The 27,864-nt window shown below is 51.5% G+C and overlaps 1 protein-coding gene across 6 annotated transcripts; it reads right to left on the bottom strand.

Moving 5' to 3' along the window:
* Positions 1 to 1,061: 1,061 nt before the first annotated feature.
* Positions 1,062 to 27,003, bottom strand: LOC120685998 (serine/threonine-protein kinase STY17-like). Of its 6 annotated transcripts, XM_039968149.1 has the most exons (12): positions 26,577 to 27,002; positions 25,316 to 25,430; positions 24,921 to 25,001; positions 24,049 to 24,120; positions 23,620 to 23,730; positions 23,120 to 23,170; positions 22,861 to 22,996; positions 22,662 to 22,767; positions 2,746 to 2,921; positions 2,455 to 2,550; positions 2,096 to 2,176; positions 1,936 to 1,989 (listed from the first exon to the last, which is right to left on the bottom strand). In XM_039968149.1, exons 1-9 carry the CDS (start codon positions 26,951 to 26,953, stop codon positions 2,909 to 2,911), a joined length of 1,062 nt encoding a protein of 353 aa, XP_039824083.1. In that variant the 5' UTR covers positions 26,954 to 27,002; the 3' UTR covers positions 1,936 to 1,989; positions 2,096 to 2,176; positions 2,455 to 2,550; positions 2,746 to 2,908. The 6 variants fall into 6 exon arrangements, with proteins under 6 accessions (XP_039824085.1, XP_039824086.1, XP_039824083.1 ...); XM_039968146.1 differs by lacking the exons at positions 1,936 to 1,989; positions 2,096 to 2,176; positions 2,455 to 2,550 and adding exons at positions 3,202 to 3,225; positions 22,419 to 22,468 and having other exon boundaries at positions 2,560 to 2,921; positions 26,577 to 27,003; XM_039968145.1 differs by lacking the exons at positions 1,936 to 1,989; positions 2,096 to 2,176; positions 2,455 to 2,550 and adding an exon at positions 22,360 to 22,468 and having other exon boundaries at positions 2,560 to 2,921; positions 26,577 to 27,003.
* Positions 27,004 to 27,864: the final 861 nt, after the last annotated feature.

Genomic DNA, 27,864 nt, shown 5'->3' with positions numbered 1-27,864 from the left:
ATCAAACATTTGTCAGCGGAGGAATCAATAGCCAATTTCAATCCCGGTACCCTTTTCGTATACCATCTCAATTTTAGGACATGTAGTGCCAGGTTTAACACTAATAGGAAGATGCTACAGCTGCAAACCTACTCCTCAAGATGGGAATGGGCCGACCCGGCCTTAGCCTTGGACCCGGCCCCATGGCCTCGAGGCCAATTCTAAGGGACATGGGTCGATCCATTTCTCCTAGATGTTATGGCCTTGATGGCCCATTGGATATTATGGATCGACCCAAATATTTTTCTATAATTCTAAACTATGAATACTATCAACACTTTTAGAAAAGATAAAATTCAAGATTAAAATATATCACAATAATATATTAAAATTGTTAGCAATGCATTAAATTAAATATGTTTATTAGCGATCTATGATTTTAATTTTATCCATTTTTACTTCTAATGTATGATATTCTTCAATATATTTTGAAGTATATAGAATCTAACAACTTATGATCAGTTGTATTTATTCAAAAGAACAAAAAAACCAATAAATCAAATAAAAAATTATTAATATGACAAGTGGGTCGACCCATAACACCCATTAGATCAATAGATTCCGACCCTATTGACCTATTTTGAAATTTAGGATCGGCCCTTAGAACCCACTTGCCCTATTTTTGTGGGTCGGGCCAACTACCCAATAGGTTGACCCGACCCATTCCCATCCATACCTACTCCGTTGACCACGCTAAAGTATGTACTCCCAGCTAACACAGGCTCCTGTGGAGCCCATACCACTAGCTGGAAGAATTTCATATCAAATCTGAAAAAGCCAGTAGGACTTGGATACCCCTTTTGTCTTTATTTCTCAGTACAAGCGTGTGACTGACGGACCGAGGAGCTGACGCTATAATTACTTCTAGAACCAGGGTTTAGAAAATGTAACATAACTACTGTAAGATCGAGGCAACTCAAATCGATGGGCAATGCCAAAACAATCTGCTGTGAACAACGATGAGCATGGCACCGTGTTTTTTCTTGTATGGAAGATGCAACCAAAAAAATAAAAAAAGGAGATGAACCAACCAGAATGGTTGCAGCAGAACCTGAACCTGTAGGCAAAAACCAGGCACTTACAGCATCCGCAACACCTGACATAATCGCGAATGCCTCAATCCGCACTGATTCGAGCATTTCGCATTCCTGAACAGTTATTAAATTCGCTATTTCGCCTGAATAGTACGCGTGAAGCAGATATAAAAAGCTTGCACATTTACATGCCGGGCAGCACTGGATTCTCATTCAGATATTCACATATCAAGCCGCAACCCCAAAACTCACAGGCTGATTTCCTCTCCTCTATGCAAGAAAAATGGGACTGGGACTGTGTGAGATGAGAGTGGGTCCGCGAAATTGCCCCCAAGAAGCGCACGACAAAACTGGGCCAAAAGTTGATTTGCTATACTTTCTTCAACGTTAGTGGCCTGGATCCTAACTCAGTCAATCAGATAAGTTGCGTGAAACTGCCAACAGGTACGTGCTGAATGTCAATGTTTAGTGGTCACTCATCACCATCCTTTTGTTTCTGGCTCGACTCCCCTGAAGTTCCCTGCAACAGCAGCTGGAGAGCGTCACATTCTCAGAACCAGCCATAATTACTCATTTAAAAGTAGCTATGAGGGTTTGTGGTTGCACCTGAGCTTGCGCCTGAATATCTTCTAGTTCAGTAATGATATCTGCAAAGGAAGGCCGGTTAGATGGAAGGGCTTCCCAACATCTCTGCATCAAGATTAGGAGTCTGGGATGTGCATTTTCTGGAACTTGTGGCCGCAATCCCTGTTAGTCATTAGAATGTTAGCATAGAGGTTCAACAAAGAATAGCGTCTGAAAGTGGAGAAGTATACAAATAAATAGGTGTTTATTAGCACTATGTATCATCGTAACAACCAACCTGCCTCACACCAACAGCTGCCTGGAGGAGGGGGCTCATGGTAGTATATGGAATCTGTAAGAATAAGAAACAACAGTTTCAAAGACAAGCCATGGTTTCAATAATTGATAATCTCATTGTTTGCAGGTAGCTAGAAGCTCATATAGAATAACATAACAACCTTGGATGTCATGAGTTCCGAAAGTACAATAGCAAAACTGTAGACATCTGCTTTGTTATCATAGGGCTGATGATTGATAACCTGCCCATGCAAAATAAAATAGATTAGAGGTTCAGGGTTTTTTTTTGTCATCTTGACAGTAATCACAAAGTACTCCTATATGAATATTACATGTTGTAAACCACTGATTCAGATCCTTATGCATACAACTATTGATTGTAATAATGCTGAGGCTGTGAATATACACTTTCAAATACATTATGACTCCAAATCGATTTGGAAAAAAAAGGAAAATCTACAAATTGTTGTTTGAACTTTAGTTAGATTGAACAGATAAATGTTGCAGTAGCTAGTAATACCTCAGGCGCCATCCATCGATAGGTCCCAGTTTCAGCTGTCATAGCACCCCCTTCATCCTGGAAACGGGCTAGACCAAAATCTGCCACTCTTTCAACCTAGAAAAATGAGCAATATAATGACTTATAAATTGACATCTTCAGTGCTTTTAAATCCATAAGCATGGCTCTAACATGGGCTACGAAACAGACAATACAATCTGAGCCATTAAATATCTTCCACATGACTACATCCACCAGCAGGAAGATGCATATAATTCCTCTCAACAAACTTGATAGAAGTTGTGCACATACATGGTCTTTGCCCAGTAAAAGGTTGGCAGACTTTAAATCTCTGTGGATGATGCCCTTCTGATGCAAGTAGGACATCCCTCTGCATATATCTAATGCGAACTTCAGAATTGTTGGGAGGTCCAAGACATTATGCTCGTTGTGCAAGAAATCAAACAGACTTCCTCTAGACATGCATTCTGCAAGACAAAATAGAGATATTAATTAATCTTACTACTGGGAATGAACTGCTGTAATGAAGCCACTAATAACACGATATTCATCACAGAGGAAAAACACTATCCGAGATGGCAGACTATGTTTTAACAGTAGATTCTTCTCACTTTAAGTCAATAATCAATACTACCAAATTATATGGCATGGAACCAATTTCTTTGAAAGTCTGATTCTTGGTATGATAAGATACAATTTTATTGATTTCCATTTAAACATTTGGTCCTTGCTTGCATGAAGCCTCACCTGTAATTATGTAAAACTGAGGTGTTATCGACAGTTTTGTGGGCCGCAAGTACTACAGAAGGAAGAAGCAAGGAGCGGCGGCTGAGAAACAAAGTGGCTAGCGGAAGTCACGGCGCAGCAATAGAAGAACGGGAGAGTTCCTTAGTTTCAGGGATTTGTTTGTTTCCTTAATTCTTGGAGTTGTAATCATCTAGTGCCTCATATAAAAGGCAGCCTAGGGTTCAGTTGGAACCATCGAAGAAATAAAGCTCTCCCTGTTGGGTGGAGCTGATCTTCGACGGTGGCGACCTCGGCCACTGGCGACGGCAGCTCACAACCCCGCTACGTTCTTTGCTCCACTTCCCAGGCTCACCTCTTCCTCCACTCCCCTCTGCGTTCCTCTCGTAGAGCACACCACGCCACATCAATTTGGTATCAGATTCATCCGTCGCATCGCCATCCATGGCCGGCGACGACAAACATCCTGTGGACCTGACAGACTCCCATAAGATCGATCGGCTTGTGGCCCAGCTGTCTACCATGAACTCCCGCATGACGGACATGAGCACTCGCCTGGCCCAGTTCGAGCGGTCTCTGGACGACAACGACGACGACGGCGGCGCATTTCATCAGCGTGTCCCTCACCGTGGCGGCGGTAGGGGCAGGGGTGGCGACGGCGGCTTCCCGGGCGGGCGCGACGATGATCGCCACGCCGGGTCACGCCTCCCCAAGATCTCCTTCCCCAAGTATGATGGTGAGTCCGATCCACTCACGTGGCTCACCAAGTGCGAGTCCTACTTCAGGGGCATGCGCACCTTGGAGATGGAGAAGGTGTGGCTCGCCTCGCTACACCTCGACGGCATCGCGGCACAATGGTACTACACCGTCGAGCGGGACCACGGCATCATCTCGTGGGCGCGTTTCGCCGACTTCGTCAACCTGCGTTTCGGCCCTCCCATCCGCGCCAACGGGCTCGCCGAACTCAAGGACCTGCACCGCACCGGATCGGTCGAGGAGTACCAGCAGCAATTCCTCACGCTGTTGTGCCGCTGTGATGGTCTGTCGGTGCCACAACAGATCAACCTCTTCACGGCGGGCCTGGGTCAACCACTGCGCACCGACGTCGAGCTTCAGGCGCCGACCAATCTACAAACGGCGATGAGTTTGGCTCGGGCGTATGAACAACGTACCGCGGCGTCCGGAGCGCTGGTGGCGACGCGCACTACCTCGCGCGCGCAGCCCTCTCACAGGCCGTCGGCGACTACGGCGGCATCATCCACACCGGCACCGGCAAGTACGACTACGGTGGCATCTACGGCGTCGTCACGGCCGCGTTTCCGTCGCCTGTCACCTGAAGAGATGGCGGCGAAACGAGCACGTGACGAGTGCTACTACTGCACTGAGAAGTTTGTGCCGGGCCACAAGTGCAGCAGCAAGGGCGTCTTCCTGCTAGAATTGGACGATGACCAGGACATTGACGAGGTGGCTGAGGAGTTGGGGATCTCGCTCCATGCGCTCACTGGGATTAGCGTCGCCAACACGATGCAACTCCGAGTGACCATCGCCGGCGAGACGCTGACGGCTCTCGTGGACTCTGGCTCGACGCACAACTTCGTGCGGGACAGCGTCGCGCGCCGGCTGGGCCTCGACATCACGCCACGGCCCGGCCTCTCGGTGAAGGTGGCCAACGGCGATCAAGTGACGAGCGCGGGCATCTGCACCAACACGGCTGTGGGCATCGACAAGGAGACGTTCAACATCAACTGCTACGCCTTGCCGCTGGCGGGGTTTGACGTCGTCCTCGGTGTGCAGTGGCTACGCACCTTAGGCCCGATTCTCTGGGACTTCTCGGCGTTCTCCATGGAGTTTTGGCGCGACCACAATAACGTGAAGTTCACGGGTATCGGCAGCGCCGTCAAGCTGTTCAACACGCAGGTCGCCGCCAAGGACCTGATGGTCGCCCTCCTCGACGCTTACGCGGACCTCTTCGAGGAACCGCAAGGGTTGCCACCGCCACGACGCCATGACCACCGCATCTACCTTCTACCAGGCGCGATTCCAGTGGCGGTGCGGCCATACCAATACCCGCAGGTGCTCAAGGATGAGATCGAGCGCCAATGTGGCAACATGCTCGCACGCGGCATCATCAGGGAGAGCACCTCGCCGTTCTCCTCTCCGGTGTTGCTGGTGCGCAAGGCAGACGGGACATGGCGGTTCTGCGTCGACTACCACGAGCTGAACAAACAGACGGTGCGTGACAAGTTCCCAATTCCTCTGGTGGACGAACTGATCGATGAGTTGAAGGGAGCTCGATTCTTCACCAAGCTGGATCTTCGCAGCGGCTATCACCAGGTCCTCATGCACCTGGCCGACGTGCACAAAACGGCGTTCCGCACGCACCAAGGACTCTTTGAGTTCATGGTGATGCCATTCGGCCTCACCAACGCGTCGTCGACCTTTCAAGCACTGATGAACGAGATCCTCAAGCCATTCATTCGCAAGTTTGTTCTCATTTTCTTTGATGATATTCTTTTCTTCAGTTCCTCCTGGGCAGATCATCTTCAACACGTTCGCGCCTTGTTCGACGTCCTGCACGCTAACCATCTGGCGCTCAAGCGTTTCAAGTGCTCATTCGGGGAGGAGACTTGAAGCGTCCCCTCATAAGAGAGAACTTAAATGTGATACAAAGCACCAGTCCCAGGAGGCTGATGCCACATTTATTACATCAGATGGTTCAAAACCATACAAACCTTGGAGGACACTCGATACAGATAATGATAATAATTAACCAAGCTACGACGTAACACCAGACCGCAAACCACATGGGGTCTAGCACGGGTTCAGAGTATTGCGACAACAGAGGCATCTCGACAGGGCCGGTTCCACAGGCAACGTTGGGTGTAGAATGATAACCCTACTTAGCGTCGTCTGGCACGAAGTCTGGGTCTTCTTCTGTAAAAGTAAGAGTGGGGTGAGTACAAATGTACTCAGCAAGTCCAACCACACCCACGGAAGGGGTTATATCAGAATAATATGCATAGATAAATCAAGGATAAGGTTACGGTTTAATTTACAGAAAAAACGATATTTTATGCAGGGGTTTATTTTAGCAGAGAATCTTTTGAAAATCAGTTTTTGTAGTAACACGGAGTTCAAGTTTTAAACTGCTACCGGACTCCCCGTCCGTCGTAGCACACGACACAACTGCCGGACACAATTCCAAAACAACTCACACCAGCCCATCCCAATGAAACACTAGTTATGTGACCACACCGTAACTCGCCCAGTACCGTGGGCACGGCTATTCGAATAGCTTTTAACTCTGCAGAGGTGTGCAACTTTACCCACAAGTAGGATACCACATCTCGAACACCGTCGTGTCGGTGTAGATCCTAACATAGCCATTACCCACCTTAGCTAAGCCTGACTAGCCATCACGGGATTCACCAAGGGGTCATCGACCTAACTCTGAGGTGTAACCGGGGTATAAGTCACACTGAGCATATCCCTTCTCCTTGGTCACCCGTTGCTCTCAGCCCTCCTGATGGCTACCACACCAACTAGTGGGATTTATGCTACGCCGTTGCCCATACAACGGTCGAGTGGTTTGCACGATAGTGGAGTTAGGTGAGATGACACACCAACTCGGTCCTTAGACACGACAAGATGGATATCTCCCTTCTTTGCCCTGCCACACAGGCATAAGCACACCAGTCGGCAATTCACACAGAAATGCCGTCCATCCCGTCCATACTTATCTTTCGAAAATCCACATTTTATCCCTTCCCACACACACACATTTTCTTTATCAAATAAATCATATTAAGAGTAAAGTCCTAAGCGTTCTAGTGTCGATTAACGTCCAAGCAAAATCAGACATTAATCTAGGTGGTCAAGGAATGGTTATCACAAAACAAGGGGTGGCTATCCAACCGTGTTTTCATGCACGCAAAACTTATGCAGTTTTATAAAACAGGCCATTGGGTTGTGTTTATAAAAACTAGGACCGAAACATGCATCAAAGGATGGGATTGAACTTGCCGTCTTCGTAGCCTTCGGGGAGGTCCTGTCCTTCGGGCTCGGGGTCGTGAAACTGGTCCTCATTCCCTTGCTCGCAGTACTGCTCGTTGATGGGCTCTCCTTCGTTCACTCCGTGGTCTACAGCGAACACAAACAAGCACACAATCAAGACATAGAAAATAAAGACCTATCGTTGAGCTCGAAACGGGGACACATAAAATATAGAGCATGGAGTGATATTTTTGGGTGTGCTTTTAATAGCATGGTCAAAACTATATTAAGAGAGACATGGTAAAGTTTTGGGTAGATCCGAGGTTGTTAGGCGCATAAAATGATAGGTCAAGGGAGTGTTTAGGGCCTAAACAGGGGTCCAGGGACCTAATCGTAATTAAGTTTAAGAAGGCAGGGGCTTGGTTTGTATTTTAGAAATTTCCAGGGTTATTCTAAAAGAGTCAGGGGCTTATTTATAAATATTTTTATAAGGTGGAAGGATCTGTTTGGAAATATAATAAAAGAATGGGTTTCTTTAGCAAAATGGTAAAAAGGTGGGAGGTTCCTTTGCTGAATATAGGAAAGGGGAGGGGTTTTTGGGCTAAATGGCCCTTTCTTCCTCCTCTCTCCACGGGAAAACAGGGGAGGAGCCGAGCGGCGCCGGCGGCGACCCGATTCGGGCACTCCGCGCCTCGGCGGTGGCTCGGGGTAGAGGGGAAAGAGAGAGCGGACCCTGCGGGGCCGATCCCCGGCCGCAACTCGGCCCGAGGCGGCCTGAGATGGCCCGGCCACGGCGGCCGGCGGCGGCGGGTGGTGGTGGCCCTGGATTGGTAATCCAGAGGGGCGGCGGCGGTCAAGAGGAGGGGGAGGAGCACCAGTGGGGCACGGTGGTGCCCAAACCTACCTTGATTCGGGCCGAGGGGCAGTGGAGAGGGGGCTCCGCGGTGGTCGGCGGCTGCAAAGGCGAGCGGCGGCGCTGCAGGCTTGGGGAGGGAGGCTGGAGGTGGCAGTGGGGCGCTGGGACTCGGAAGAAGCTGTGCGGCTGTGGCGGTGGAGCTCGGGGAGGGCTCTTTATAGGCGTGCAAGGCGGTGCCGGCTTGGCGGGAAGCTGGCGGAGGTCGGCGGCCGAATTAAAGGCGGTGTGAGGGGGCTGGCCCGACGCTGTGCGGGCGTCCACGGCGAGTTGAAGCGAGATGCGCGCCGGTGATGTGACGGCTCGACGGGCGGCGCTGTGCTTCGTCAATGGCGCCAGGGGGTGGCGAGGTGACGCGAGGCGGCGACCGACGCAGGCGGCATTGTGCCGTGGTCGCCGGCGCTGTGCGCCGGGGCGACGGCGTGCGCGTGCGGGTCAGTGCTGCTGCCGGCGACGTGACGCGTCGTGGGCAGAGGCGAGCGGGGCCGGACGGCGGGGTGCTGCGCGCGTGGGTGCGGCCAGGCGGCCGTGGCGTGGTGTGGGCGCGCGCACGGCTCGGGGTGCCGCAGCGTGGCGTGCGCGGTCGTGCGCACGCGTGGGCGCGTGCACAAGCTGGGCAGGCGGGGCGCACGGCCGAGCGGAGCAGAGCGCTAGGCCGGGGCGTGGGATGTGTGCGCAGGCGACGGCGTGGCACGGCCGCGCGGTTGGCGTCGCGGTGTGCACGGCTCGGCGCGCCGCGGCGCGGCTAGCGTGTGCACGCACGCGTGCATGGGGGTGCGGCACGCGCACACGGTGGCGGCGAGTTGCTGCTGCGCGGGTGGGTGAGGGGGAACGCAGGGCGCTCGGTGCGGTGGGCCAGGGGCGCGCGCGCGGAGGAGGAAGGAAGGGAGGGCCGAGCGGGCGGCGCTCGGGAGCGGGGCAAAGCAGAAGGGGGCGAGCGTGCGGGGTAGGAGGAAGGAAGAGAGAGAGAGGGAAGGAGAGAGAAAGGAAAAGAGAAAAAGAAAATGGGAAAAAGAAAAGAAAGAGAGAAAAAGAAAAAGAAAAAGGAGGGGAGAGGGAAATGGAGAGAGAGGAAGGGCTGGATTCGCGCCGACGCGATGCGGCCCCGGCCGGCCACGCGCGACGGTCGCTCGAATGCAGGCGGGATTCGCGGCGTGGTCTACGGCCGGTCGGCCACGCGCGCGTCGCGCGGAGAGGAGGATGGGACAACAGGTGTTCGGGACAGAGAAATGACCTCGGGATTTGGGGTTTAGGGTTTTAGAAGGATCTCGAGCTCAACGACGAAACACAACTTTAGCGCATGATTTATTTTAGTCAAATTTTCGGGATGTTACAATCCTACCCACTTAAAATGAATCTCGTCCTCGAGATTCGACTGGTTCCTAAATAGGTGGGGAAATTCCTTCTTCAGAGCGTCTTCGCGTTCCCACATAGCTTCTTTTACTCCGTGTCTGCTCCACTGAACTCTGCAAATCCGTACTTCGGAGTTTCTGGTCCTCCTGGTTACAGTATCCAGAATCTTGACTGGTATTTCCTGATATCGCAAGTCTGGCTGTAGATCTATCGTTTCTACTGGCACATGCTCCACTTCGGGTACCCTCAAACACCTTCTCAACTGCGAGACATGGAATACTGGGTGTATATCCGACATTTCTTCTGGTAGCTCCAAACGGTATGCTACTGCTCCAACCTTCTTCAGAACTCGGTATGGCCCAATGTACCGAGGGGCCAATTTTCCTTGTACCTGAAATCTTCGGGTTCCTCGAATGGGTGATACCTTGAGATACGCGAAATCTCCTGGGTTGAAACCTATTTCTCGTCTTTTCTTGTCCGCATAGCTCTTCTGTCGGGACTGGGCCGCTTTTAGCTTTTCTCTAATCTCGGCGACTCTTTCCTCTGCTTCCTTTATGAGTGCGCGGCCGACTAGGGCACGTTCTCCAACTTCTGACCACATTAGAGGGGTTCTGCATTTTCTTCCGTAGAGAACTTCAAACGGTGACATGCCCAAGCTTGCTTGGTACCCGTTGTTGTATGAGAACTCGGCATAGGGTAAACTCTGCTCCCAATCCTTGCCATAAGTGAGGACACACGCTCTCAGCATATCTTCCATAATCTGGTTTACCCTTTCTGTCTGACCATCTGTCTGCGGGTGATAAGCGGAGCTAAAATCTAACTTGGTGCCCATGGCTTTATGCAAACTTTTCCAAAATCTAGAGGTAAACTGGGTCCCTCTATCTGAAACGATTCGGCTGGGTACTCCATGCAATTTCACTATGTTCTCTGTATAGAGCTTGGCTAACTTCTCCCCGCCATAGCTGGTTCGTACGGGTATGAAGTGAGCTGATTTAGTAAGTCGATCCACTATTACCCATATGGAGTCATGTCCTTTCTGGGTTCTGGGCAAGCCCACCACGAAGTCCATTCCTATTTCATCCCATTTCCACACCGGAATGGGTAGGGGTTGCAATAATCCTGCCGGCTTCTGGTGTTCCATTTTGATTCTTTGGCAAGTATCACAACGGGCGACAAATCGTGCAATATCTGCCTTCATCCCATTCCACCAATATTTCTGTCTTAAGTCCATATACATCTTGGTGGATTCTGGGTGAATGGAGTAGGCTGAGTTGTGGGCTTCATCCATGATTATCTGCCTAAAATCTCCTTTCTGGGGCACACAAATTCTGTCTTTATACCACAACGTCCCCTTATTATCCACTCGAAAGTCTGGTGCCTTATTTTCTCCGGTCTGCCTCCGGATTTCCATCAGTCCCTTGTCCAATTTTTGGGCTTTCCTGATTCTTTCTTCTAGAGTGGGTTGAACGTTCAGCACTTGGCTGGAACCTCGAGGGATAATGTGCACATTTAATCGTGCCATTTCCTCTTGTAAATGGTCATCCTTGGGCCCGTAGGATTTCCGACTTAGGGCATCAGCTACTACGTTTGCTTTTCCCGGGTGGTAGTGGATTTCCAAATTATAATCTTTGACTAATTCCAGCCATCTTCTTTGCCTCAAGTTCAAGTCTGGCTGGGTGAAGATATATTTCAGGCTTTTATGGTCGGTAAAGATTTCGCACTTATTCCCAATCAAATAATGCCTCCAAATCTTAAGTGCGTGCACTACGCCTGCAAGTTCCAAATCATGGGTCGGATAGTTCTGCTCATGGGACCTGAGCTGGCGGGAAGCATATGCAACGACTTTCCCGTCTTGCATCAGTACACAACCCAACCCTTGTCGGGATGCATCACAATAGATGACAAAATCCCGATGAATATCTGGTAGGGTCAGTACTGGAGCGGTAGTCAATCTTCGCTTCAGTTCCTGGAAACTCCTTTCACACGACTCTGTCCAGGTGAACTTCTTCTCCTTCTTGAGCAGCTCCGTCATGGGTCGGGCTATTTTAGAAAATCCTTCAATGAATCTCCGATAATACCCAGCTAATCCAAGAAAGCTTCTGATCTCACTGACGTTGGTCGGTGGTTGCCAGTTGGAGACTGCTTCGACCTTCTCGGGGTCCACTGCTACTCCTTCTACGGTCAGAATATGACCAAGGAAGGCTACTTTCTCTAGCCAAAACTCACACTTGCTGAATTTGGCTTATAGCCTATGCACTCTCAGCTTTTCCAAAACTACCCTCAGGTGCTGCTCGTGCTCCTGAATGCTCTTCGAGTAAATAAGTATGTCGTCGATGAAGACTACGACAAACTTATCTAACTCGTCCATAAACACTTTGTTTATGAGATTCATGAAATAGGCAGGTGCGTTTGTCAGCCCAAAAGACATCACCGTGAACTCAAACTGCCCATATCGGGTGACAAAGGCTGTCTTCGGAATGTCGCTCTCCCTAATCTTGAGCTGAAAATATCCGGATCTCAGATCGATCTTGGAGAAGTACTTGGCACCTTTTAACTGATAAAAAAGATCATCGATCCTGGGAAGGGGGTACTTATTTTTGATAGTGACTTCGTTCAGTGCTCGGTAGTCTACACATAATCTCATACTTCCGTCCTTCTTTTTGACAAATAAAACCGGGGCTCCCCAAGGAGACGAACTTGGCCTGATGAAGCCAATTCGTTGTAACTCCTCTAGTTGTTTCTTTAATTCGGCTAACTCAGAGGCTGCCATCCTATAAGGTCTCTTGGCTATAGGGCGGTTCCGGGAACAAGATCAATGACAAATTCTACGTCCCTATCTGGTGGCATACCGGGAAGTTCTTCGGGAAAGACATCGGGGTACTCATTCACTACCGGGACTTCTTCCAGGGTCTTGGTTTCCATACTGAATACCATCGGGTTTGCTCCACTTTCTCGGGTGTGACAGGTCACTCGGACTCCCTCTGGGTTTGTCAGATGTACTACCTTGTCCGTACAACCTATGAGGCCATTGTGTTTACTTAGCCAGTCCATTCCGAGAATCACATCTATCCCTTCTGACTTAAGTACTACTAGGTCTGCTAGAAACTCTACCCCACTTAAATTGATCCTTACCCGTAGACAACCCAGTTGACACCTGATGTCTCCTCCGAGCGTCCGGGTTAATAGGGGTGTTTTTAGTAGTACTGTAGGTATTTTATGTTTCTCCACAAAACTTGAGGATATGAATGAGTGTGATGCTCTAGAATCAAATAGTACTGTTGCAAGAGTTGAGCTGACTAGGTACTCACCGAGTACTACGCCCTGAGCTCCTTGAGCTTCCTGCGCGTCGATGTGGTTGACGCGGGCTCGTCCGAAAGACTGCTGGGATTGCCTCTGCTGATTGTTGTTGTTGTTGCTGTTACCACGGAGGGGCACTCAGTTGGCACCGGTCAGAACTGGTTTGGGTCCGTTCACTGTGTTGGAGAAAGCTGAAGTAGCCGGCTTGTTCTTGGCATTGGGGCAGTCGGCGATGAAGTGACCCGTCTCACGGCAGTTGAAGCAGGCCCTCACGTTGCTGTTGGTGGTGGTGACCTGGCTTGCATTACTCTGCGGGGCCCTCATGGTGTTCTGGCTCCTGGGCTGGGTGTTAGGGGCCCGTGGTCCTGTCACTTGAGACCGAGTTTTGTACTGCATTGGAGCTTGGGACCTTGGTGCGTTGTAGCTGAAGCTTTTGGGCTTCTGGAAGCGATCCTGCTGGCGTGACTTACTCTCCAGAAACTTGCGCTTGTTATCCTTTCTTTCATCAATCTTGGCCTTCTCGGTGAGGATTGCCTTGTTCATCAAGGTGTTGAAATCAGGATAGATCTGAGGGGTGAGCAGGGTCCTGAGTTCTGGGTTTAGTCCCTTCTTGAACATATCCTGCTTCTTCTCGTCGTTGTTCACTTCTTCTGGTGCATATCGAGACAGCTCCATAAACTGGTGAGTATATTCTTCTACCGACATACTCCCCTGCTGAAGTGCACGAAATTCATCCGCCTTGCGCTTCATGGTGGCCGAGGGGATGTGATAACGGCGGAATTCCCTCATGAATTCATTCCAGGTGATGGTGGAGGCATCTCGGGCAGTAATTCTCCCACCAGGCTAAGACAGTCCCGGTGAGTTGATGTGCTGCCAGGAGAACTTTATCCCGATCCTGGCACCCAAATGGCTCGAGCTTCCTCTGGATCACGCGGAGCCAGTCGTCTGCATCCAAGGGGTTGCTGGACCCGGCGAAAGTTGGTGGCTTGGCCCTCAGAAAAGCTGTCAGCTTATCATTAAAGGTCTGCTCTCGTGGCTGCCTGTTCACTAGAGCATTGGCCAGTGTCTCCAGTATGAGAGTCTGGTTATGGATTATTTGTGCCAGATCCGTGAAGGGTGGAGGGGGTGGCAGTGGTACTTCATTATTCTCCCCTCTGCCCTGGCTCACTTCTTGTTCTACAGGCGGAGGGTTCTGCCCATCCGGCTGCACTCCCATACGGGAGGCTCTCGTGACGCTCCGGGAAACCATCTGCAGAACGAGTGATTGAGACTATGATTAGGTGATGTTTAAGTTGTTAAGTCGTATTTTTGAAAAGGCAGTATCTAATTACTGCCGGCAGCACACAATCAACAAGCACGCAACATCACAAACAACAAGCACAAACAACTTTACTACAGCAAGGGTGGTACAACGCGGGGCAAGGCCAAACGCGTGCTACACAACTACAAAAGAAAAGGGGCACATATCTTCTTCGGACCACACGGCTTCATCCCTTGACGGTCGCTAGCACTTTAGGCGAACTCATCGGCTTGAGTGGGTTCTTCCCTCGGAAGAGAACTCACATCCTCTCGGGGAATGAGTGGTCCTTGCCCGCCGTCCGCTAGATCTCCGTTTTCTCGGGGTTGTGTAGTGGCTTCTCTTGCGGCGGCGGCCGTAGACCTTCCAGGGTTCTCGGGTGGGGCTTGAGGGTTTCCAAAGAGTGATCCCCATCTTATGACGGGTGTTCCGAGCAGAACATGGTCTTCTCCTATTGCCGGGACTGGGGTTCCACTTCTAGTCCATTCCAACATGCGCTGGTCCCGGACTTGCCTGAGGCTCTCCTGAGCAACTGCTTCACTGCTGACCGCGGCTGCGGCTCTTGCCTCAGCTTGGACTGCCCGGATCTGTTGCAGTCTTACCGCGAGCTCTGCTTGCTCGGCCCGATGGGTCTGTTCCCTCAGCAGGTTGGCTTGCTCGTCAAAGAGCTGATCCAGGGAGGCTAGGTAGGTAGCCACTTGGTACAAGAGGCCTTCTTCATGGCGGCGCCGTTCCAGGCTCCTCATTCGAGCTTCCCAAACCGGAGTTCTGATGGCTGGTGGAAAGAACCTCATTGGTGTGCGGGCGAGGTGTCTTTTGAAAATCCGGCACAGGTAACGAAGTGCTTTCCTGACGGCTAGGGGATAGGTGTCCTGGTGCCTAAACCCTGTAGCGGTCACTCGCCATGACTGGATGTCGGGGTAGCGGTCACTTCTGGCGATGACTAGGATCACCCTGCAGCGGAGAGTGCCATGATGCTCGTACTCTCTGCTGTAGTACCTTGGGCATTCCGTGACGCCAAGGCTTTCCAGGGCGTTGATCAAGAGGCTGGGGAAGCCAGGTGCAGCTTGGCAGTCGCCCTGGGTCCATCCTTCCTCAGCCATCTGAAAACAAAGGTAGGGTGAAAAACTTTCACAAATATTTGAGGTACACAAAGGGGGTAGATGATATTTATTATTGCAACATGGTGGGGTACAACTTCATGGTTACACGATTATTAGAGCAAGGTTCCAGCTTGGGGTGCTACTCCTATCATGGGGATTCTTCCTCACTCCGAATGGGGCGCTTCTTCAGCGGAAGGCACTGTTCTATGGTGTCATCGGTCTGAGTACCCTTATCCCAGTGGGTCTCCATGGGTACCTACATCCCAGTGGGTTTCCATGGGTTCTTCTTCTTCTTCCTCTATCCATCCACCTATTCCCCAGCGAGCCTCGTACCTCTGCATCCGAGCTTGGAGAGCGGCTAGCGAATTCTCGGTACGTATGGCTCTTGCCTGTTGCTCTTCCAGTTCTGCCTCTTTCTCTTCCATTTGGACTTGGAGGGCAGCTAGGGCATACTCGGCGTGTACGGTTCTTGTCCGTTGTTCATCCAGCTCCTGGGTTGCCTTTTCTGCTCTGTGGACTTGTTGCTTTAGTTGTGCTGCTTGCTCGCGGTAAAGCTCATCCAGGCCGGTGAGATAGATGGATAGGTGGGATACTGTGTCTTCCAGGTCTTCTTCTTCCCTTCCGAGTCCTCTCATCCGGGTGATCCAGGTGCGTCCTCTTCCTTCAGATGGCGGGAAGAATCCCATAGGAGTCCGCTGAAGGTGATGTTTGTATATCACTCGGAGGCGTCGCAAGGCTTTACGGGCGGCTTTTCGATAGGTGTCCGGGAAACGAAAACCTGTGGTGGAGATGAACCAAGGGTCCACATCAGGGTAGCGGGTGCTTCTTGCTATGAAGATCATCATGTCACACCGAAGAGTGCCCTTGGAGTCGTACTCCCGGTAAAGAAACTCTGGCGGATCCACAACTCCGATGCGTTCCAGGCTGAGTATCAACAACTTGGGAAGGCCGGGCTCTGCGAAACAGATTCCGCCAATCCATCCATTGTCAGCCATCTGGAACAGGGCAAGAACCAAAGGTAAGTGTTTGTGTGAGGAAAGGATTAAGGATAGAAAAGTCCTAAGGTGAAAGGTCCTGAAAACGGGTTTCGCTTCTAGGGTCACGTCCTACGGCCAACCTACGGCTCTGATATCACCTGAAGCGTCCCCTCATAAGAGAGAACTTAAATGTGATACAAAGCACCAGTCCCAGGAGGCTGATGCCACATTTATTACATCAGATGGTTCAAAACCGTACAAACCTTGGAGGACACTCGATACAGATAATGATAATAATTAACCAAGCTACGACGTAACACCAGACCGCAAACCACATGGGGTCTAGCACGGGCTTAGAGTATTGCGATAGCGGAGGCATCTCGACAGGGCCGGTTCCACAGGCAAGGTTGGGTGTAGAACGATAACCCTACTTAGCGTCGTCTGGCACGAAGTCTGGGTCTTCTTCTGTAAAAGTAAGAGTGGGGTGAGTACAAATGTACTCAGCAAGTCCAACCACACTCACGGAAGGGGTTATATCAGAATAATATGCATAGATAAATCAAGGATAAGGTTACGGTTTAATTTACAGAAAAATGATATTTTATGCAGGGGTTTATTTTAGCAGAGAACCTTTTGAAAATCAGTTTTTGTAGTAACATGGAGTTCAAGTTTTAAACTGCTACCGGACTCCCCGTCCGTCGTAGCACACGGCACAACTGCCGGACACAATTCCAAAACAACTCACACCAGCCCATCCCAATGAAACACTAGTTATGTGACCGCACCGTAACTCGCCCAGTACCGTGGGCATGGCTATTCGAATAGCTTTTAACTCTGCAGAGGTGTGCAACTTTACCCACAAGTAGGATACCACATCTCGAACACCGTCGTGTCGGTGTAGATCCTAACATAGCCATTACCCACCTTAGCTAAGCCTGACTAGCCATCACGGGATTCACCAAGGGGTCATCGACCTAACTCTGAGGTATAACCGGGGTATAAGTCACACTGAGCATATCCCTTCTCCTTGGTCACCCGTTGCTCTCAGCCCTCCTGATGGCTATCACACCAACTAGTGGGATTTATGCTACGCCGTTGCCCATACAACGGTCGAGTGGTTTGCACGATAGTGGAGTTAGGTGAGATGACACACCAACTCGGTCCTTAGACACGACAAGATGGATATCTCCCTTCTTTGCCCTGCCACACAGGCATAAGCACACCAGTCGGCAATTCACACAGAAATGCCGTCCATCCCGTCCATACTTATCTTTCGAAAATCCACATTTTATCCCTTCCCACACACACACATTTTCTTTATCAAATAAATCATATTAAGAGTAAAGTCCTAAGCGTTCTAGTGTCGATTAACGTCCAAGCAAAATCAGACATTAATCTAGGTGGTCAAGGAATGGTTATCACAAAACAAGGGGTGGCTATCCAACCGTGTTTTCATGCACGCAAAACTTATGCAGTTTTATAAAACAGGCCATTGGGTTGTGTTTATAAAAACTAGGACCGAAACATGCATCAAAGGATGGGATTGAACTTGCCGTCTTCGTAGCCTTCGGGGAGGTCCTGTCCTTCGGGCTCGGGGTCGTGAAACTGGTCCTCGTTCCCTTGCTCGCAGTACTGCTCGTTGACGGGCTCTCCTTCATTCACTCCGTGGTCTACAGCGAACACAAACAAGCACACAATCAAGACACATAAAATAAAGACCTATCGTTGAGCTCGAAACGGGGACACATAAAATATAGAGCATGGAGTGATATTTTTGGGTGTGCTTTTAATGGCATGGTCAAAACTATATTAAGAGAGACATGGTAAAGTTTTGGGTAGATCCGAGGTTGTTAGGCGCATAAAATGATAGGTCAAGGGAGTGTTTAGGGCCTAAACAGGGGTCCAGGGACCTAATCGTAATTAAGTTTAAGAAGGCAGGGGCTTGGTTTGCATTTTAGAAATTTCCAGGGTTATTCTAAAAGAGTCAGGGGCTTATTTATAAATATTTTTATAAGGTGGAAGGATCTGTTTGGAAATATAATAAAAGAATGGGTTTCTTTAGCAAAATGGTAAAAAGGTGGGAGGTTCCTTTGCTGAATATAGGAAAGGGGAGGGGGTTTTGGGCTAAATGGCCCTTTCTTCCTCCTCTCTCCACGGGAAAACAGGGGAGGAGCCGAGCGGGCGCCGGCGGCGACCCGATTCGGGCACTCCGCGCCTCGGCGGTGGCTCGGGGTAGAGGGGAAAGAGAGAGCGGACCCTGCGGGGCCGATCCCCGGCCGCAACTCGGCCCGAGGCGGCCTGAGATGGCCCGGCCACGGCGGCCGGCGGCGGCGGGTGGTGGTGGCCCTGGATTGGTAATCCAGAGGGGCGGCGGCGGTCAAGAGGAGGGGGAGGAGCACCAGTGGGGCACGGTGGTGCCCAAACCTACCTTGATTCGGGCCGAGGGGCAGTGGAGAGGGGGCTCCGCGGTGGTCGGCGGCTGCAAAGGCGAGTGGCGGCACTGCAGGCTTGGGGAGGGAGGCTGGAGGTGGCAGTGGGGCGCTGGGACTCGGAAGAAGCTGTGCGGCGGTGGCGGTGGAGCTCGGGGAGGGCTCTTTATAGGCGTGCAAGGCGGGTGCCGGCTTGGCGGGAAGCTGGCGGAGGTCGGCGGCCGAATTAAAGGCGGTGTGAGGGGGCTGGCCCGACGCTGTGCGGGCGTCCACGGCGAGTTGAAGCGAGATGCGCGCCGGTGATGTGACGGCTCGACGGGCGGCGCTGTGCTTCGTCAATGGCGCCAGGGGGTGGCGAGGTGACGCGAGGCGGCGACCGACGCAGGCGGCATTGTGCCGTGGGCGCCGGCGCCGGGGCGACGGCGTGCGCGTGCGGGTCAGTGCTGCGGCCGGCGACGTGACGCGTCGTGGGCAGAGGCGAGCGGGGCCGGACGGCGGGGTGCTGCGCGCGCGGGTGCGGCCAGGCGGCCGTGGCGTGGTGTGGGCGCGCGCACGGCTCGGGGTGCGCAGCGTGGCGTGCGCGGTCGTGCGCACGCGTGGGCGCGTGCATGGGCTGGGCAGGCGGGGCGCACGGCCGAGCGGAGCAGAGCGGTAGGCCGGGGCGTGGGATGTGTGCGCAGGCGACGGCGTGGCACGGCCGCGCGGTTGGTGTTGCGGTGTGCACGGCTCGGCGCGCCACGGCGCGGCTAGCGTGTGCACGCACACGTGCGTGGGGGTGCGGCGCGCGCACACGGCGGCGGCGAGTTGCTGCTGCGCGGGTGGGCGAGGGGGAACGCAGGGCGCTCAGTGCGGTGGGCCAGGGGCGCGCGCGCGCGGAGGAAGAAGGAAGGGAGGGCCGAGCGGACGGCGCTCGGGAGCGGGGCAAAGCAGAAGGGGGCGAGCGCGCGGGGTAGGAGGAAGGAAGAGAGAGAGAGGGAAGGAGAGAGAAAGGAAAAGAGAAAAAGAAAATGGGAAAAAGAAAAGAAAGAGAGAAAAAGAAAAAGAAAAAGAAAAAGGAGGGGAGAGGGAAATGGAGAGAGAGGAAGGGCGGGATTCGCGCCGACGCGATGCGGCCCCAGCCGGCCACGCGCGACGGTCGCTCGAATGCAGGCGGGATTCGCGGCGTGGTCTACGGCCGGTCGGCCACGCGCGCGTCGCGCGGAGAGGAGGATGGGACAACGGGTGTTCGGGACAGAGAAATGACCTCGGGCTTTGGGGTTTAGGGTTTTAGAAGGATCTCGAGCTCAACGACGAAACACAACTTTAGCGCATGATTTATTTTAGTCAAATTTTTGGGATGTTACAAGACTGTGGCCTATCTTGGTCATGTGATCGGAGCAGATGCCGTCGCCATGGACAAGAACAAGGTGGCGGCGGCGGTGGAGGCATGGCTGCGCCCGCGCACGGTGAAGGCGCTCCGAGGCTTCCTCGGCCTCACCGGCTATTACAGGAAGCTCTTCAAGGGCTATGGGGCCGTGGCGGCCTCCCTGACGGCCTTGCTCAAGGAGGCGTTCTCTTGGACGCCTGAAGCGGAGCAGGCTTTCGGCGCCCTCAAGCAGGCACTCACGACGGCGCCAGTTCTCCAACTACCCGACTTCACCAAGCGCTTCTACGTCGACTGCGACGCATCGGGCAGCGGGTTTGGCGCAGTACTCCACCAAGGCGACAGTGCGGTGGCCTTCTTCAGCCGCGCCATCGCTCTACACCACGCTAAGCTCCCCGCCTATGAACGTGAGCTGATTAGGCTGGTCAAGGCGGTGAAGAACTGGTGCCCATACTTGTGGGGGCGCGCTTTCACGGTCCGCACGGACCACTACAATCTGAAATTCATCCTGGAACAGTGCCTCACTACGATTCCACAACACACTTGGGTTACTAAGCTCTTTGGGTATGATTTGACGGTGGAATACAGGTCTGGGAAGCTGAACACGGTGGCCGACGCCTTGTCACGCCGCGACGAGGACACTCCCTTGGCGTGCACACTGTTGGCGCCATCGTTCGAGCTCTACGACACCCTGCGCGAGGAACTCCGCTCGGACGCTCAGGCTGTGGCGATCCGCGCCAATCTCGCCACGGGTCAGGCGGATGATGGATGGATGGAGGTGGACGGAATGCTCCTGTACAAAGGCCGTGTCTTCATCCCCGACGCGTCCTCCCTGTGGCCGGCTCTGCTAGCCCACGCTCATGATGTTGGCCATGAGGGAACGCAGAAGACGTTGCACCGGTGGCGCGCATCGTTCTTCAACGCACATGCCCTCCGTCGTGTACGTGAGTTCGTGCACAGATGCACGACATGCCAGCGCAACAAATCGGAACATCTTCATCCAGCGGGCCTTCTTCAACCATTGCCCGTTCCATCGGAGGTGTGGAGCGACATCTCCATGGATTTCATTGAGGCGTTCCCCAAGGTGGGGGGCAAATCGGTGGTGCTCACCGTTGTGGATCATTTCTCCAAGTATGCACACTTCATCCCTCTGGGTCATCCATATTCGGCGGCATCAGTTGCACGGGCGTTCTTCGATGGCATTGTACGTCTACATGGTTTTCCCTGCTCCATCGTCTCCGACCGCGACACAGTCTTCACCAGCGCGTTCTGGCGCGAGCTCTTCCGTCTAGCCGGCGTCAAGTTGAACACGAGCTTGGCGTTCCATCCACAGAGCGACGGTTAGTCGGAGGTGGTCAATCGCATCATCACCATGTACCTGCGCTGCTTGGCGGGCGATCGTCCACGGTCTTGGCTGCAGTGGTTGCCATGGGCAGAATATTGTTACAACACCTCATTCCAGACGGCCATTCGGTGTTCTCCATTTCGAGTGGTCTATGGCCGTGACCCGCCGGCCCTCATCTCCTATCAGCCAGGTGCAGCAAAGGTTGCAGCGGTGGACAAGCAGCTCCTTGAGCGGGATCAGTTCTTGGAGGAGATCAAGGATCGCCTATTGCAAGCTCAGGGAACTATGAAGGCGTTCCAGGATCAACAGCAACGGGAGGTGTCGTTTGAAGTCGGCGACTGGGTGTGGCTGCGCTTACACCAGCGCTCGGCGCTATCAATCAAGCCGGCGTCGCCGAACAAGCTGGGACCACGGTTCTTTGGGCCGTTCCAGGTCCAAGAGCACGTGGGCGAGGTTGCATACAGATTGGAGCTTCCGGCCAAGGCGCGCATACATGATGTCTTCCATGTGTCGCTTCTGAAGAAGTTTGAGGGCACTCCTCCAACCTCAGTTGTTCCACTGCCGGATTTGCTGAATGGGCGTGTCATACCATCGCCAGAGAAGGTAATCCGTGCCAGGCTGAATCGCGGCGTCTGGGAATTGCTGGTTTAGTGGGTTGGGCTTGCTCCGTCGGATGCTACTTGGGAAAACTTGTTGGAATTCAAGTCCGCCTATCCTTCAGTGCAGCTCGAGGACGCGCTGTTTGTTGGGGAGGGGGGAAATGTTATCGACAGTTTTGTGGGCTGCAAGTACTACAGAAGGAAGAAGCAAGGAGCGGCGGCTGAGAAACAAAGTGGCTAGCGGAAGTCACGGCGCAGCAACAGAAGAACGGGAGAGTTCCTTAGTTTCAGGGATTTGTTTGTTTCCTTAATTCTTGGAGTTGTAATCATCTAGTGCCTCATATAAAAGGCAGCCTAGGGTTCAGTTGGAACCATCGAAGAAATAAAGCTCTCCCTGTTGGGTGGAGCTGATCTTCGACGGTGGCGACCTCGGCCACCGGCGACGGCAGCTCACAACCCCGCTACGTTCTTCGCTCCACTTCCCAGGCTCACCTCTTCCTCCACTCCCCTCTGCGTTCCTCTCGTAGAGCACCACGCCACATCATGAGGTGGCTTTGTACATGAGCCAATGAATCAGACAATATTGGGATGATCAACTTCCCTGAAAAGAAGTGTGGAAGGTGAAGGCTAGGTATATATCCTTGATGGTGCTTGCAACAGACAAGCTGGTGGAGGTAATCACATGACTAATTATTCTATTGTTTTCTGACCATAATTTAGTCAGGAGATATAATTTCAAGAAGTGCACACAACAGTAATAACCTAATAAGTGTTTTCATAGAAATGCAGAATACCTTAACATGTAGATTTCTTGCTTAAATTCACTCCATGTATTTTGGTTAAAATTCTCAGGATTAAGGACTTTAACAGCAACCTCCTCACCACCGTAAGTCCCAAGAATTCAAGAAACCTTCACATAAGCACGCACACATCATATGAAGAAAGCACTACTAGATATGACAAATCAGCAACTTAGACGTATAACAGGGACTCACATATCCCCACAAGATCCAGAAGCAAACTTCTTTAGAATCTTCAGAAGTTTTGTGTCAATATCTGATTCATAATCTTCTGATACGAATGGCAGTGACTTTCCTGAAGTCGATGAATCAGAGCCAGACCATGAACCCTTTTTTTACAAAAGAGCAAAAAATATGATGTTAGCTTGTGGAGACTGGTACATATCAAACATAATTTGAGTTATCATACTTAAGCAGGCTCAAAACATTGTAAAGTTGTGTGTGGACAATACCTCATTTCTCAAAATTGATGCTTCTAGTGCCTTATGCAAACCATCAGTATCCTGGTGACATGATGCAAACTTGTCAAACTAGAGCAGTGAAAAAAGAACTGTTCATATAGAATAGGATAACAATGCTCTTTTCGGTCGATAAACATTGTATGATATATTATTATTGCAGTTCATATAGAAATGCCATCAATTTTCTTACTTATGCATCCAATAAGGATATCATACTGATTTAACACAACTCTAGAATTCATTAGATTACCATGCCAAGAGATGAAAGCATTTGTCACATAACAGCAGTAACCTTATAACTGAAAGTATCGTGTTTATCCAAGAACTGAATCGATTTGGATCTTGAAGTTTATTAAATAAACACAACCATATCGAATTAAAAAGAGAATATCAAGTAAAAGGCAACAAGATATCAGTATGCAATTATGCATCAGATCCAAAACTGTCATTTAAGCAATTCAAAACATCACATGATAAGAAACTAAGGTTACCTCAATGGGCCAACCATCGACAACAAAAGCATCAAGAGAATAACCATCTGTTGTTGAGAACACATGTGCCTCCCTAATGTTCAGTGCAATGTCAGAAAGCAAAGCAGACAGCTGGCAGAACAAAAGAACATACACAGTTAGATGCCATGTAGTACCCAGGAAATTAAAAAGGCACATATAGACCATAGTGGCAGTTGGTACTTAGCATTGACACATGAGTTAACCAAAAGACCAGCTAACAATATTCGAGTGAGTTCAGAGATCAGCCAGTAGTACTATGATACAGAATGGAAACAAGAACTGCAGCAAAGGTTCCTATCAACAAGCATAAAGACTAAAAAGCCAGGCTGTTTTAAATAGAAACTAGTAAATAATACAGATGCTCCAGGTTTCCAGCATTTTCTGCTTCATAACTGTAGTACTGCTGACCTGACTCAGGAGCTTGGGTTTGTCCGTAGTGGAGAATAGAATCTCATGAATGTGTGTGTAAATGCCTTTGACCTGTCGAATATGAAGAGAATGAGAGGTAAGGTTAGTCCAATCATGAGAGGCTCGAGCACTGGGACTTCATGTAAACCAAATAGAGGTAGTTCTGTGTGCATGGATGAAAGGTTGCAAATGCTGAGCTGAAGCAAGTAAAAGTAGTTCTTAAGTTGGATAATAAGCAACATGGGGTGACACACCTAAAAATGTGACATGTTTATTATTCCACTGCACCTATGAAATAATTATACAAATAATGTGTATTAATGTGTAAACCAATGTGTTAATATGTTGAAGTCTCTTTGATTGGTTCAATTAATGTATAGGGAAAAAGGCTAAATATAAATTAATTGGTTTCTCATGTCGAGATAAACAAAGCACATGCAATTATGTGGTAAAATAAAATCCTGAATTGCATAAGGTAACTATGGGTAGGTGCTGTGTTGGGATCATGTTCTCATTGACTAAGAACACTTCCAACCTCAGCAACACACCAGAAAAATAATGAGATTAAAAGCATATTTGTACCATTAGTCTAAATACTCAGGTACATAACAGACCAGGTACATAACTTATCAGATCCAAGGAAAACATGAAAAACGCAATATGCATTGAAACTGCGGCAGCATTTGAGATTTTGTTTAATATGCATATCCTGCTGTTTCAGTATATCTTGGCATTAAAATCTGTAATGATCTGACAATAGGTTGAATATTCAAGCAGTGTTGGAAGTAAAGGTTGGTCGGAAACAACAGAGAACTTGTTTGTCAAGGTCGCTCAAACTAGAAAAGCACCACACTAGCACAGCGCATGAGTACCTGGTAGAAAGCTTCACCAGTGTCAGCCCCTTCTTCATGTGCATCAGAGTTAGTTGTCTCAGCCACATTTACCTCTTCAAGCTTTGATCAGAGTTTTAATGTCAATAATTAACTCTATCTTTTACTAGTGATACTGATATAAACAGGCATCAATTAAAAAGAACATGCAAGAAATGGTTCTTATGACAAGATCAATTTAATGTTAAACAATACACTGGTTTACGTTGCTTTCAAGGCAAAATATTATGTGGAAATAAGACTATGTGGCACTAGCATGTTCCAGTGACTTCTTATAACATTTTGCTAATAATATACAAAATTCTACAAAGCCCTTAATAGCTTATCGGGTGTAACTAAAACCCAACACATAGGACACATCAAAAAAAGGTTGTTACCCTGAGGAAACGGACTGCGAATGCTGGACGCCTATCAGGATCCTTTGCTTCTGCCAAAACCTTCTGATGGATTAACACGTCCTCTGCTTTGTCAACATTCACATCCAGCTGATAGCTACACAGGGACGTTAGAGTAGAAGAATAACATTAATTAAACATTTTGAGGCACCAATGAAACAATATGTGGCAGTCTAAGAAATCAGAACCAGGACCAAATATTCTTTATGGAACTGGAAGTGTGAAACACACACGTCAGTGTCACACCTTTGCCACCCATGATCCCACAAGTAAAAAATAAAAATCTAGTATCTGAATTAGTCCAAATCTGAAGATCAAACATGAAGGCTACATCAACAGAAATAACAGGAATAGTGTCGACAACATATATATTCTGAATTGCTGTCGACAATTCAGAACCACGCCCCATGAAGAAGTAGCGAAGCGCACCCACCAAAGTCAAATAAACAAACACGCGCGCTTAATTTAATCCGGAACCCACCCTTTCAAAGTCCAACGAGCACAACCGAGCAAGCGGGTCCCCAGACGAGGTACTGTTCCATTGACAGAATCGAGTAAACTAAACTGATGCCGTGTTTAGTTCGGTAGGGTGTAAACGCAAAAAAATTTTGCGTTTCGAATCTTCCTAATTTGAAGCACTAAATGAAGTCTATTCACAAAACTTTTTGCACAGATGGGTTGTAAATCGCGAGACGAATCTAATGATGCTAATTAATCCACGATTAATCAATAATTAGCGGATGGTTACTGTAGCATCACTGTTGCAAATCATGGGTTAAGTAGGCTCATTAGATTCGTCTCGCGATTTACAACCCATCCATGTAAAAAGTTTTATAAATAGACTTCATTTAGTACTTCAAATTAGCAAGATTTCTTTTCACTTTAATGCGTTTACGGCTTTTTTGCGTTTCCGGGGTGGAACTAAACACACCCTGACTTGATGAATCCGGAAGCGTAAACATCAACCAAATTTCAGCCAGGCACGGTACGGCGGATTGACGGCTAGTAAAGTCATTGCAGCGCCTACGAATCCGCAAACGAATGAGCAGTGAGGCGGAATCCGCGCACGAACCGCCGCGAATTCCGTGATTCCCGCCCGGAACTCGAGGGATTCCCCAACCATTCGGGAAACCTTCCCGACCCCTGACGACCGCGTTCCACCCAAACGAAACTGTCCCCCGCGGGCTAGGTACAAGCGAGGGGAGAGAGAGAAAGGCGGGGAGAAGCGGAGCGAGCGAGTAACCTGGTGGGGAGCCGGGCGAAGTGGGCCTCGAGCTGGGCGCGGAGCTCCGGGCCGGACGCCCCCGCCGCTTCCACGTGGCCGTCGGCGACGAGGCGCTCGAACACCTCGCGGCAGACGTCGCGGCCTCCCACCCCTCCTCCTCCTCCCCCGCGGCAGCCACCCCCGCTCGCGCCTGAGGCGGCGGGCGCGGGCGCGCGAGGCGGGGACGAGCTCTCCCCGACGCCGTCCTCCGCACCGCCGGGCCCGCCACCGCCACCCCCATCCCCCTCCTCCGCCATCGCCGGGGCGCGCACCGCACGTCCTCCCCCGGGAGAGCTAGGGCTTCTCCCGCCGCGCCGCACTCTCCCGGAGGGCTCGCGAGGCCGGGTTGCGGGCATGGGGAGCGTGCTGGGAGTCGAAGGAGGCGAGGCGAGGGAGCAATGGAGCTTTAAGGCGGACTTCAACAAGGCCGCGCATAAGCATTTTTGCGTCTCCCTCATCACTGTGCTTGCTTGGAAACTCCTCCAACAGAGGAGGCAAACGAGCAACGCCGACACCGCCGCGGGCCGCTGCCGACGCGGGCCGTTGCCGACGACGCCGCTGCGCTTGCTCGCCTTCCCATGCTCTGCTCCGCCACCGCCGCGAGGCCCGCCGCCGGGGGCGGGGCCCTTGCTCCATGGCCGGCGGTGGCGACGGCGAGCTCCTGGGGCGGCGGAGCTCTCCAGGGCCGGCTCGCGGGCGGAGGGAACAGAGGAGGGGAGGAATGCGCCGCGGAGGCCCCGCCACCCGCCATGGCCGCCGCCGGGAAGGAACGCGCCGCGGAGGCCCCGGCGCGGGCGAGCGGGAGGAGGAGGCACCGGGGGAGGAGGGCGGCTGCTGCTGCGCCTGTGCGGCGGGCGAGGAGGCTGCGGCGGCGTCGAGGGCAGCTGCCGGTGCGCCTGCTGCCCAATCCATGGCCGCCGGCGCGGGCCTGCTCTACCGCAGCAGAAGGGGACGGCGGCCCCGAGCAGGAGCAGGGGAGGGGCCGCGGCGGGAGAAGGGGACGGCGGCGCGGGCCTGCTTTGCCGCGGGAGAAGGGGAGAAGGGACCGAGGAGGTGGGCGTCGTCGACGAGGAGCGGGGTTCCGGCCCACACGCGGCGCCAGTACGTGGAGACCGCGGCGGTGCGCCCGGCGTCCTTGGTGGGGAGGCGGTGGATGATGTCGGCGAGGAGCGTGTCCGGGAGGCGGCTGATGCGATCCTCGCCGTCGTGGTCCGCCCCGTCGTCGGAAGCCTCGGACTCGGAGCCGTGAACGCGGAGCAGCGGGCCA

This window comes from Panicum virgatum, chromosome 8N (assembly GCF_016808335.1).
Source record: "Panicum virgatum strain AP13 chromosome 8N, P.virgatum_v5, whole genome shotgun sequence".
In the NCBI taxonomy this organism is placed as follows: domain Eukaryota; kingdom Viridiplantae; phylum Streptophyta; class Magnoliopsida; order Poales; family Poaceae; genus Panicum; species Panicum virgatum.
This window is presented reverse-complemented; position numbering and strand designations above follow the sequence as displayed.

What these genes read in the sequence shown, in the direction of transcription:
- LOC120685998 (XM_039968145.1), bottom strand. Translation starts at nt 26,953, where the DNA reads ATGCCCGCAACCCGGCCTCGCGAGCCCTCCGGGAGAGTGCGGCGCGGC. An exon ending in TTCGCCCGGCTCCCCACCAG is followed by an intron (nt 25,431 to 26,576) that starts GTTACTCGCTCG and finishes GTCCCTGTGTAG; the next exon opens with CTATCAGCTGGATGTGAATG. An exon ending in TCGATGGTTGGCCCATTGAG is followed by an intron (nt 23,171 to 23,619) that starts GTAACCTTAGTT and finishes TCATGTCACCAG; the next exon opens with GATACTGATGGTTTGCATAA.